The following is a 13,027-nucleotide window of genomic DNA, read 5'->3' as shown; positions in this document are numbered from 1 at the left end:
CCAACTGAAAGATCCCCCAACCTCGCTGAGCTGCCATTGCAATGATCATCCTTACAGTATCCATTCTGGCTACAGGCGCAAATACCTCAGTGTAATCCAACCCATATTCTTGCGCATAACCTTTAACAACGAGTCTTGCTTTAAATTTGTCAACTTCTCCAAGCTCATTGAGTTTTGTTTTATAGATCCATTTGACTCCAATTGCCTTAGCATCTCTCGGAAGTTACATTAGTGACCATGTTTCATTCTTCTCAATGGATTTGATCTCTGCATCCATAGCTTCTTTCCACCTTGACTCTCTCACGGCCTCTTGAAAGAAAGTGGGATCCGTGATGATCATAAGTGCGAGGTTCTCTGCTTCTATCGCCATGTTTGCTTCTTCTTCATTGTCTGACAGCTCTTCTCCAGTAGTATAATCATCAGCCCAAATAGGTGGTTTCCTTACACGGCCAGCAGCTGAAGTTGTGCCTGTTGTCTGATTTGCAGGTGTCTGAGTTGCAGGTGCTATCGGAACTGGGAGAGTTGCAGGGTTTGGAGGCTCATCATCATTCTCCTCGTTCTGATTTTCCTCCCCTCCTTCTTCCTCTTCTTCATTTTCATTTTCTTCGTAATCTTCCTCCCATTCGAGTTCCATACTCTGTTCGGCCGAGTAACTGATCCCCCATTCCCATTTCTTCTCTTCCTCGAATATGACATCCCGACTGATGTGCATTTTCCTTTCAAGAGGATCAAACATCTTGAAAGCTTTTGATTCACTGCTATAGCCAACTAGGACACACTTTACGCTTTTATCATCGAGATTGGTTCTCTTTACATCTGGAATATGAGCATATCCAATGCAACCGAAAACCCTGAAGTGATCAACTGATGGTTTGTGCCCACTCCACGCTTCTTCTGGTGTCATATCTTTGACAATTGCTGTAGGGGATCGATTAAGCACGTGATTGACCCACTGAACTGCATCTGGCCAGAAACTCTTTGGTACGTCCTTCTCAGTCAACACAGCTCTCACCATGTTCATGATTGTCCGGTTCTTACGCTCTGCAACACCATTCTGTTGTGGTGTGTAGGCAGTGGTCAATTGCCTTTTGATTCCATGTTCCTTGCAGAACTCCTTGAACTCGGTGGAATTGTACTCGCCTCCTATGTCAGTTCTCAGACACTTAATGACATTCCCAGACTGCTTCTCCACCATCGCTTTGAATAATTTGAATTGTTGAAAAGCTTATGACTTCTCTGCTACAAAGTATATCCCTGTTTTCCTTGAGAAATCATCTATGAAGCTTAGTAGATACCTCTTTTGGCTGTTGGATGGAGGATTGATTGGACCGCACAGATCAGAATGAATGAGTTGCAGCTTCTCAATTGATCTCCACTGACTTCTCTTTGGAAATGGAACTCGATGGTGCTTTCCTATGACGCAGGCTTCGCAGTTTTGTTTCATTTGCTCAACTTCCGGAAGACCAATGACCATTTCTTTACTCTGCAAAGTGTGAAGACCCTTGTAGCTCAGATGACCATAACGGTGATGCCACAACTCAGATTTGTTGGAGACATCAACTTGGAGACACCTCTCTTCCTTCCCTTTTCCACTCGCTTCTCCAAGTAACACGAACATTCGATTTGTCCTCATGACTGATTCAGCTATCTTTCCTCTTGCAGGGTGAAAGATGCTACAGATCTTTCGATCTCCTCCCTTGAAGAGTACGTCTAATCCCTTCTCTTGAAGCTGTCCAACACTCAGTAGATTGTTCTTTAGCTCCGGCACATAATAGACGTCACTCATCACATAGCTTATCCCTCTTAGTATGATTTTTACCACCCCCTTACCACTGACCATTAGCTTGTGGTTATTTCCGAGCTTAACATTGTGTGAGAAAGCTGTGTCCAAGCTGGTGAACATGCCTCGTTCTCCACACATGTGGTTTGAGCATCCAGAGTCTACAAACCAAACATCACCTCTCTTTGTCTCTTGAGACTCCGTCAATGCCATCAGCAGAACTTCCTCGTTCTCATCAAGCTCAGCGTAATGAGCTCCACTTCCTCCATTCGGACATTCGTACTGGAAATGTCCGAGGTTGTGGCATCGATAACATTCCACCAGCGCCTTGTTGAATGTGCGTCCACGACCCCTGCCTCTTCCTCTGTACGAGCCTCTGCCTCTACCTCTCACATTGAGTGCTTGCTCCTCTTCCTCATAGCTGTTCTTCCTGAACTTCTTCTCATGCACGGACAGAGAACTCTGCAGTTCATCAACGGTTATGCTGCCGGTATCTTTGGACTCTTCAATGGATACCACAACATATGTGAACTTGTCGGTGAGAGTACGCAGGATCTTTTCCACAATCTTCAAATCCGGCATCTCTTCCCTATTGCTCCTCATTCTGTTAGAGACCATCATCACTCTTCCGAAGTAATCATCAATGCTTTCATTGCCTTTCATTGCGAGAACTTCGAATTCTCTCCTCAGCGTTTGAAGAAGTGATCTCTTCACCCTCTCGTTTCCTCCATACTTTCTTTTCAGTGAATCCCAGATGATCTTAGAGGTTTTACGATCCAAGATCTGCTCAAACACTTCTCGATCAATGGCCTGGAACAAGTAGTGCTTCGTCCTGAGGTCGTCGAGTTGTTTCTGCTGCGCTGCAGTCATCTCGGCTCCCTCTGCTACCACGGTGTAACCTTCCTCCACCAAACTCCATAAACCCTTGGCGCGTAGGAGGTTCTCCATTAATTCACTCCAATGATCGTAATGACCATCAAAGTGAGGAATCTTTGTTAACGTTTTGTCGTCACTCATCTTTGTTCTCTCTTAACTCTTCGATCACTTTGATTTGTGTTTTGCTCTGATACCAAATGTTAAGATCGTCTCAGAGTAATACACAAACTTACACTGAATGATCCATCTTTACTAATAGCTCAACCAATGCGTTTTATAGTTTTACAACAGAAGCAAATAACTGAAATCCGAAAACAGAGGACACGAGCTTGACAGGCTCAACTAAGTCCTATTAAGACGCAAACTGAATTGACTCAAACAAACTAGTGAGACCACGTCTCTTATTGCTAACTGAAGCAAAGACTAAGATTCCAAAACGACACGACAAACTGAAGCAAAGACTAAGATTCCAAAACGACACAACACCAAACCCACCTGTTGCAACTCAAATACCCTAAATCCTCTCTATACCACGAGTTTGTATTGATAGTATTAAATGGAGGAGGAGAAGAAGAGCAGAGTTTTGATCATCGGAGCAACAGGACGATTAGGGAACTATTTGACCCGTTTCAGTATCCAATCGGGTCACCCGACTTTCGCTCTCACCAGACACTCCACTCTCTCCGATAACCTGAAATCTCTCTCCGACGCCGGCGTTACTCTCCTCAAGGTCTTTCCCTCACTCTTTGAAAATACTCTGTAATCTCAAAGTTTTGACTTTTTTTTTTTCTTCGTTTGATTTGGATTTCGTATTAAATGGGTTTAGGGTTCATTAGAGGATGAAAGAAGCTTAGAGGAAGCAGTGAGTAAAGTAGATGTGGTGATCTCTGCAATTCCATCAAAACATGTTCTTGATCAGAAACTCCTTATCAAACTCATCAAACAATCTGGTTCCATCAAGGTCTCTTCTTTAGCCATTGATCTTTGTATAAGCAATGAAACTGATTCTTGAATGTGCGTTAGATCTCTCTCTGACTAGAGCAGGACATTGTGGTTTTGTTTTTGTAGAGGTTTATACCTGCTGAATATGGAGCAAATCCGGATAAAACACAAGTCTCAGATCTTGATCACGGTTTCTATTCTAAGAAATCTCAGATCAAGCGTATGATTGAATCAAAAGGTATTCCATATACATACATTTGCTGTGGATTGTTCATGAGAATTCTACTTCCTTCGCTTGTTCAACCGGGTCTTCATTCTCCTCCAATCGATAATAAAGTCACAGTTTTTGGAGATGGAAACGTTAAAGGTTTGTTCTTTTTTTACTCAAGTGTATACAATCTTGTGAGGTCTGAAACTGAGTGTTTCTGTGTGTTTTTTGTGTATAGCTGTATTCGTGAATGACGTTGATGTTGCGGCATTTACCATCAAAACGATAGATGATCCTCGAACACTGAATAAAACCTTGTACCTTAGACCACCCGAAAACATGTGTTCCATGAATGATCTTGTTCAGCTCTGGGAGGGCAAGATTGAGAAGAAGCTTGAGAAAACTTTTGTTACAGAGAATCAACTTCTCAAGAAGATCAAAGGTGCCATCATCAACACATTTACTACCAACATCTGCCTTCAATTTTCAAAAACTTTTCTAACTTCAGCTTTTCTGTTTCTATAATGCAGAGACTCCGTATCCGGATAACATGGAGATGGTCTTCATATACTCTGTATTTGTCAAAGGGGATCATACATACTTCGATATCGAGTCGTCAGGTGGAGTGAATGGTACTGAGCTTTACCCTGATGTCAAATACATGACCGTGAGCGAGTTTCTTGATACTCTTCTCTAGGATGATATTCAAATAGCAAAGTCAATCACATTTTGTCTCATAGTATTTCAGAGATCTCTTTACACTTCTGTAACACCTCTGTTTCTTGAGGAACCCATCTCTCTAGTATTATTTTTACCCAATTGATCTGTGCTTGGAAAGAGTGTAAGACAATTGCTTCTGATGATCAAAGGATCCAAAATTATCAGTTACATGGTATCAAGATCATAGGTTCAAGCCTCATGAAAATCACAAATTATAGAAATAGCAACAATGAAGTATGTGCTTTTGTGGGGTAGAGTGATAAGTTAAGGATTCAGTTCAGATAGAGTTGGAACCAACTTTAAATTAATTTTACGATAGAAACAGCGCTAAAAGGAAGCAACTATGGCACACAATGGAACACGTCAATTAAAAGAATGTGATTCTAAGAGCCTATCCAAAAGTACGAGGTTTAAGGGAATGGAGTGAACGAGTGATCCCGACAAGACTAACCTTTATTTCTCAGCCTCTTGTTTTTTAATAAGATCTCTCTTTACGTTTTCTTCCAACCTTAACACAGATAGACACATTTGCTTGAAGACAAAATCGAACCTCGTATTCAAGTTTCCTTCTGTTCTTCCACGTATCGGCCACTTACACGGTAACATCTCTTTCCATGTCCGCTTCAGTTTCTAACATTCCTAATTTTTCGACGCACTCAGTTTTGTGATTACTCGTTTTTCTTGTTTGCCTCGATTTCTTTAAACAGTTATAGTAGTGTGATAGAAATTGCTTTCTTTTCCTTTATTTTGTGAAACTTGATTGGAACAAGAGCTAGTGTTAATGTTTGACAAGAGAGATTTAAATTGTGACTTATGAGATTCAATGTCTTTTAGGTACAAATGTCTGAACACGTTATGGGCTTAAGCAAGATTAACACACAGATTTGTGTTCATGGTTATCAACCTGCCTGGTTAAGTCGTTGGACTCGTAGAAACAGAGATGGGAAGTGCTCCAAGGAGATTAATAACTTACCGGAAGATGGTCAACTGGTGAAAGCGTCAACAGGTTCCTTGAAACTAAAAGGAAAAATGTTGAGTGGAGTTCTTGATCTGTTTCCTAATCCTGATTCAGCTCTTCCAAGTGTCAAACTAGTACCTGACATGAACAATGAACCGCCAATTGTTGCGGACAGAGAAGACTCGATAGATGGGAATGAAGGCCAAACAAGCAGTGCAGCTACTCAAAGTATGAAAGTGGAACACTTTCAAAACAACAACACCAAGCTGCTCAGCGAGTGCAAGCGTATATGGTCTGACTCTGAAACCAACACTAGATCACAGGTCAAACGTCTGAAGACAAACACATCATATTATAGCGGAAATGAAACCGACAGCATGATGGCTGTCGAAGAGGGACCATCAGGGAAGAAGGTGAACTACTTCTTCCACAGAATAATCGAAATCAACAAACCCGGATCCAGAAGATATCAAAAACCCTCCGCATCACAAATCAAGAATCTTAATATGGGAGAAGACGTTAACCCATGGATTCAGAGATGGTGTAAGAAAAAAGCTGGAGAGACTCATGTACCAAGAGGAGGGAAAGAGGTCAACCCACAGAGCACTGCACTAGAGAAGCAGTTTCCAAGTATTGCAGCAATGGCAATGATGAAGAAGGCTCTCAACGGTTTAAACCCGACAGGCTGTAGAAAAACCAACTCCCTCTTCGTCTGGAATACTGAGGATTTAAGGTGAAACAAATTCTGTAACGCCAATCTTGCTGGTGTCAGAACACAATACAAAACTAGTATCTACCTACTTCAAATAAAATTGTTACTGTGACAGCAAAATCTACAAGTAATACTGGTGTAATCATTTTTACCGTGTGTGATATAAGTAAATTTTCTAGAGCCTTGTTTCAAAACAATATTGTTCTCTCCAAAATCTCATAAGATTAAAGTAGTATACTCAAATGTCTGCAACTGCAAGTAAAGGTGCATTCTAGAAAGATAATGGTCTACAGAGAAAATGGATAAAAGATAGAGATAAAACAGCAAAAACATTCTTCAGAAGCTAGCCGTGGGTTGCCCTAGTGTGGATCTGTTGGCTTGAGTGAGCAGAGACCATCCTGATGGTTCCCTTAGCCATCAAGTCTCTGATTGCCCTCCTAGCAAGCGATCCATTGATCTGTACCAATAACACAAGCTTATGTCAAAACTAGTAGTAATCTAAAATCCAAATGTGTTCGTAAGATCAATAAAATATCGTTAAGGCACCAAAGAGTAAAGAGATATTTCCAACAGAAACAAGAAATTAAAGAATCAGTTGATCAGAGGAATTCACCTACAGACATTACTCAAGTATCATTAACAACACTCTTTACATACAATGCAATCTCCATTATAATCTAAAGCTATCAAGTAAGACCCTTAGATGTTATCTATCAAGAAGTACTAATAACACACAGTTCACAACTACAGTGTCACCAATGCCATATTCTATCAGACAAAACATTGCCAGCTCTCAGAAATAAAGTTAAAAGTTTTTTTTACCCTCAAACGGTCAGAGAGGATAGAAGGAGTGATCAATTTGAACTTGGGAGCTTCAGAGAGAAGCTTGTCGTAGGTTGCTTGGTCGAACAGAACCATGTTGTTCACTTTCTCCTTTTGTTTTCCTTTGCTCCACTTCTGTTCATTCCCAAAGCAAAAAGTAATAATCAGTACTTAGTGAAAAAAACAGGGGAAAAGGGATCATAATGAGATAAACCCAGATCAAAAGAATCTAACTTTATGATTCAGAATATGTAACTGCGAGACAAAAGATGAGATTTTAAGAAGAAAAGGAAAAAAAAAGTTGACCTTCTTCTTTTGCTTGCCGCCACCGGATTTGGCGGGTTTAGAGGAAGGAGGAGGAACTTTGTCTTTCTTGGGTGCCTAGTAGATTCAGACAGAGAAGCCATTGTTAGTCAGATCATCAAGACAAAGAGAATATGGATAGTGAAAGAGAGTGAGAGAGCAGACACACACCATTGTTGGATCTGGACAAGAGAGGAGCGGCGCTACGATATGAACAACTTTTTAAACAATGAATTGAATAAATTGACCTTGAATAAACCCTAGACGATGTTGAGTTCTCTCACAGGGAAATTACTCTATTTTAGTTTTTATTAATTATAAATAAATACCCTCTCAAATTATATATTTTATGTTTTGGATCAAACAATAATATTTTCATTTTATTCGGTACAATGGCAGATTAATACTCTCTCTGTATAAATTAAAAAAAACATTTAATGTTTAGTGTATTTTTCATTTATAATAACATATTTTTATAATTATTAACTAATAGTATTTCATCAAATTTTTAAATTCTCATTTAATGATTTTTAAAATTTGTAATTTCTTAGTATTAATTGATAAAAGTATACAGAAAATCATCCTTTGTGATACAAGAAAAAATTCTAGAACATCAAGTATTCTGATACAGAGGGAGTATAATTCTCTTTGGTTTCATATGTTTTTTTTTAGTCACACATTTTTCTTAAATCTTGATTTAACATTTCTTATGTGATTTTTGCAAAAATAATGAAAAACTTATAAGGGTTTTTGCAATTACTTGTCTCACCATCCTTCAATTTTCATTTACTTGAGTTTTTCTCTCTTTGCAACTCTGTTACTTATTAGCAACGTTTATTTGTTAACTACTCTTGGATAAATTTAGGCTTATTTTACCTAATCGAAAAATTAGGCTAGGTGAAGCTATGATTCAGAATAGAACTCATCATTTGGGCTCATGTTTATTACTCTCTCCGTTTCAAAATATAGGATGTTTTGGAGAAGGTTTTTGTTTCATAATATAAGATGCTTTCAAATTTCAATGCAACTTTTAGATTATTTTAGTATTTTATATTATGCAGTATTGTATCTGATTGGTTGAACTTGTTAAAAGTAAAAACTTCTTAATCTGCGTGCTTTGCTTAAAACATCCTATATTTTGAAACGGAGAGAGTATTAGCTTAAGGTTCAACTCTCGTTGGACATTTTTTACTGGACTTATTACTTGGGCTACTTAACTAGACAAAGGAGTTCGTAGAGAGAGTGAGAGAGCAGACAATAAAGGAGTTTTCCATTGGTAGATCATTAGATGTATGTAATACCTCTTGGAAATTACGATGATATAGTAAATTAGTAGATTTAGCACAAAATCATCAGTTGTCCCGTCCAATAGATTTCCAAAAGATCGTGTTATATTACACAATGGATCGAGTAATTCAACAGTAAATTATGCCATATTACTAGGTAGATAATGTGTTTCACTAGAACCATATATTCCAGAATCAAATAAAAGCTACTTGTTCAAGGACCATACGTGTATTTATATGACTTTTTTTTCTTTTACGAGGGACCATATACGTATATTAGTTCCACCTTTTCACATTTAAATTTGTATTCAAGAAAAGTTTTCATAAGCGCCAGAATTCTGAAGGAAAAAAGGAGAGAAGATTTTGGATACTACTACAAATACAAAGTCTACGAAACGAATGGATAATTTAAAGAAATTGGAGATCGAGTTTTATCAACTTAGCCAGCCAATCATGTCCATAACGGAAAGTTTAGGTGACTCAAAAACTCTAAAAAAGACAAGTTAATTACAAACAAGATGAGGTCCTTCATATTACGGAAAAGAAAAGTTAAAGTTGATAAATTATTAAAGAGAGACCCCGAAAAAAAAGAGACAAAAAAGTGTATAATGTTGAGTATGTCTTAGTGAAGAAGGAAATCGCTCTCACTTAAGTGTTCCATTCCGTATTGCCAAATGGGCTTTCTGCTAGAAGATAATCTTCTAAATCTATATATTGGGAAAATCTGTATAATTTGTGGAATGTTATTCAATGTTTCTAAAATATATTTTTGTGGGATATAAAAAAAAAAAAGTATCTTATGTGAACAAAATAAGTTTCTTGGAAATATGCTTTTTATATATTTCATATGATATGATCTTGTTTGTTGTTATTTGAATAATTTATTACCCATTTCACATATATATATATTTGAAAGATGTAAATAGAAAACTAATAAAAGAGCTTCTTACATTCAAAAAGACTATCTATAATGGCCTTTCAGAATTTTTGGGGCTTAATTATTTGTGGCTTGCAGTTTTTTCCCTACCTTTCCAAAGAGTATTAAAGAAAAGAAAGAAGGTTATGACTGTTAAAATTCCTTTTCTTATCGACCAAAACTTTCTGTCGACAACGCCTATTGATATATAGTTTTTACAGTTGCATATGTGTGTGTACGTAGTTAGCTAGACATAGATATATTGAGTCTGGCGTCTCAGTTTCACGTGTACGTAAATTTATGTATACTGCGATTTTCCAGTATTATCTTATCTATGTAGACGTGTGGATTCGTATATTATGATTTATGACTAACTTATACACTTTAGAGGTTTGAATTAATGAAGACAAACATTATACAAACCCTTATAATGTTGGAACTTGGAACCTCATAATTCATAAACCAAGTAACCAACAGTCAGCTAAAAGAGAGCTGGTTGGGTGAAGTGTATCCGATTTTTTTTCACAATAGAATTTCGTCACAATTTTTTTTGCTTTTTTTTAACATCTTAATCCTACTACTAACAATTTCTAATTTTTATTAAATGTGACGATTAAATTTACAAAGAAAAAAAAAACCATCATAGGTGATCAGAGATAGTTGGACTCTTGTCAGTCTTGAATTAAGTAACATATCTTTTGGTACCAAATAACTCTTCATTACTTTAGTTTTTTAAATATCTGGATTTGACAGCTTCCAATTGTATTGTCCACTTTAATAGTAGCAGACTATTTTTTAAGTAACTGCTTCTTCTTGTAATTTTTGTAATGTTTTGCACGCATCAATTAAAACGCAAACGTTTTAGTTACTATGTATATATTAGTTGTGTATTTTGTCTTTAGACTGAAAAGCTCAACATTTGAGAGCATTAAGTTATTGCAGAAGATGTGATTTGGCGTGGCCAGACGACGAGCCAAAGTACCTCTATATTATACTTGTACAAAATAAGACTGACTCTTAAAATTTGGTTATGTTTTACATTGTTGTTAATAATCGTTAGGTCAATTGAGAGATATTTTGTCTGCAAAAACAACACTTTCTGAAACAAGAATATGAGTCTAAATAGATGTAAAAAAGAATATTAGTCTAAATGAGCACGACAAAAACTTTTAGAAATCCTCTGATAAATTTATGTGTTAACCCTTCACATTATTAATTTTAAAATAATATTTACAGTAGCATCTTCAGATTTATCTACAAGACTAGAAGATGCACATATTTGTATGTAAACAACATTATATATGAAGAAAATATCGAATAAATGATGAAAACAGATCAGGGAATAAGAAGAAGAAGATGTGATTGGTCATGACTCATGACCTCATGGGCGATGAAAAATAGCAAGGACAGCTTTTGGGAGCATTGAGAATAATATTATGGATAAAGTAAAAAAAAAAAAAAGCAAACAAATGCTGTTCACAATTAAAAGTAAAAACAAATAAATAGTACAACCCATTTTGATGTTTTCTTCAAAAATAAAAAGCTCTCTAGAGAATAGTATTTTATTCAATATATTAAAATAAAATAGATTAAAATTAAAAAATGATGGATATATCCTTAAGTCTATAAATAATAAGCGTAACCAACTCAAATCAATACCTTACAATACAAACCCAAGAAGAAGAAAACAAAACACATAATAAAAACTAGGTCTAACAAAAGAACGAAGATCATCAGCACATAAATATTCTTGAATCATCTGTTTTTTACTTAATGAAACATAACTGCACAAACTGGTACTCATTGTTCACCATGGCTATTGTTCTTCTTCCTCTGTTTCATCTCTTGATGGCAAAACACTCTGCTTCTCACTTTGTTTCCGTAAATACCACTTCTTTCGAGTGACCTTAAAACCACTCCCACGATCCCTTTTTTTAAGCCTCTCTTTTTCTTCTTCGTTTCGTCCCTGTGTTTTTTCTTTTCCGCAATTGGAATCATCTTTTGATGGATTCAGTTAAGTTTCAACACTTGAAGATGGAGAAATCAAGAGGAATCTTGAATTTTCAAGCAATAAGATCGTTCACGAGCTTGTTCAGAGTGATCGAGCTGCTTTTTCTTCTGATCTTGATCTCCAAACTCTCTTTCCCTTCTGTAAAACTCTCCGGTGACATTTTCAAGGGAGCAGCAGTGTTTCTCGTTAGCCCTAGATTCGTTTTCTTCGTCGGAAACGCAATTGTAATTACTCTTTTCGCGAAATCCGGACGATACAGCTCCTCGAGTCACGAGCCTTTAAAGACGACAACGGAAGCTTCAACTGCAAGCAACGATCTTTACCAAGAGTTTGTTCACAAGAGTGAGAAGAAGAGATCCGAAGTTTACGAGACGAAAACAGAACAGCTAAAGAAGACTAGTGGAGTGAAAAGGGTTACTTTCGAGAGATGCCAATCGCAGAAGGCGTTTGAGGCGGTTCAGCCGCTGGAGAGTAGCAATGGTGGGAAAGTCATGAAGAGGTATGTGTCGGAGAAGCATCTAAGGATTTGTGACTCCGACAAGAAAGTAGTAGTGAGGGTTAAGAAACCAGAAGATGGAATGAGCAACGAGCAGTTTAGGACAAAGATTGAAGCTTTCATCGCGAGACAAAAGAGGATTCAAAAGGATGAAGAACACTTGATAATCTAGATCCTCTCTTTGTTAGTTAATGTTTGTTTCTGGTTATAAACTTGGATCCTCTGTTTCGTAATGTTGTTACTTTGCCTTAGAAAATCTCTTTATCTAATTAACCCTTGTAATCCTTTAAGGATGTTTAAGTAAATACAACAAATGGTATTGGATGTTACTTTTGCAGCTTTGCTTATTAATCGTAGGTTTAATCTGAGATGATAGCATACTTGTAATGAGTTAAATTGAAAACATTCATCAAACAAATATATGTGCTGTACTTAAGACACTTGCAAATTTTAACCAAATTAAACCTTTTTTTTTTGTTTAACCAAAGGTTGGAGTTTTCCATCGTCAAATCCATTTTTTTTATTTATTTTTGCATATAATATTTACTAGCTATTACCTGATTTGCAGAGGATTTACATAAAGTAAATATAGATGCATATAATTAATAATGGTGTTTCGAAATGCTGGATAGCATTAGGGTTATGCTGTTATGGATAAAAGGGAAAAGAAAGCATTATAGAGGGAATTGTTGGTACTAACTATATATGTCGTCACGTCATCGATCTAGGTCTCAGATTGGGAATATTTAAGATCCCATTGTTAGTGTAGAATTAATCTTTTCACCCATAACTTATTTATTTGCATGCAAAAATGTGCTATTGATAAGCCAACACTAGAGTATTGATTCTTTGATATTACGAACTAACTAGAGATTAGGTATCGGACATGCTTAATTTTTATGCCGAGACATATGCTATATATGACGTAAGGCTGTTCGATAAGAACATGCATTGGCTAACGTATTCGCATTAAATTTACAAATCTTTATAACTTTAT

At 36.8% G+C, this 13,027-nt stretch overlaps 4 protein-coding genes across 4 annotated transcripts; 3 read left to right on the top strand and 1 right to left on the bottom strand.

The window, feature by feature from the left end:
* Nucleotides 1–3,032: 3,032 nt before the first annotated feature.
* Nucleotides 3,033–6,390, top strand: LOC104729762 (putative pinoresinol-lariciresinol reductase 3). Its single transcript, XM_010448762.3, has 6 exons — nt 3,033–3,386; nt 3,483–3,617; nt 3,725–3,965; nt 4,045–4,248; nt 4,337–5,125; nt 5,361–6,390. The coding sequence occupies exons 1-5, from the start codon at nt 3,213–3,215 to the stop codon at nt 4,501–4,503; spliced, it is 921 nt and encodes a 306-aa protein (XP_010447064.2). The 5' UTR covers nt 3,033–3,212; the 3' UTR covers nt 4,504–5,125; nt 5,361–6,390.
* Nucleotides 5,367–6,390, top strand: LOC104729760 (protein PHOTOPERIODIC CONTROL OF HYPOCOTYL 1-LIKE). Its single transcript, XM_087479152.1, has one exon. It carries the CDS (start codon nt 5,367–5,369, stop codon nt 6,219–6,221), a length of 855 nt encoding a protein of 284 aa, XP_087335278.1. The 3' UTR covers nt 6,222–6,390.
* LOC104716681 (small ribosomal subunit protein eS25x) lies at nt 6,383–7,692 on the bottom strand. Its single transcript, XM_010448761.3, has 4 exons — nt 7,493–7,692; nt 7,325–7,399; nt 7,019–7,153; nt 6,383–6,653 (listed from the first exon to the last, which is right to left on the bottom strand). Exons 1-4 carry the CDS (start codon nt 7,493–7,495, stop codon nt 6,540–6,542), a joined length of 327 nt encoding a protein of 108 aa, XP_010447063.1. The 5' UTR covers nt 7,496–7,692; the 3' UTR covers nt 6,383–6,539.
* A 3,475-nt stretch (nt 7,693–11,167) lies between these two features.
* On the top strand, nt 11,168–12,359 carry LOC104729759 (uncharacterized). The gene has a single exon (XM_010448759.2). It carries the CDS (start codon nt 11,528–11,530, stop codon nt 12,200–12,202), a length of 675 nt encoding a protein of 224 aa, XP_010447061.2. The 5' UTR covers nt 11,168–11,527; the 3' UTR covers nt 12,203–12,359.
* Nucleotides 12,360–13,027: the final 668 nt, after the last annotated feature.

Source organism: Camelina sativa, chromosome 12, assembly GCF_030686135.1.
Source record: "Camelina sativa cultivar CO46 ecotype springtype chromosome 12, ASM3068613v1".
NCBI lineage: Eukaryota > Viridiplantae > Streptophyta > Magnoliopsida > Brassicales > Brassicaceae > Camelina > Camelina sativa.
This window is presented reverse-complemented; position numbering and strand designations above follow the sequence as displayed.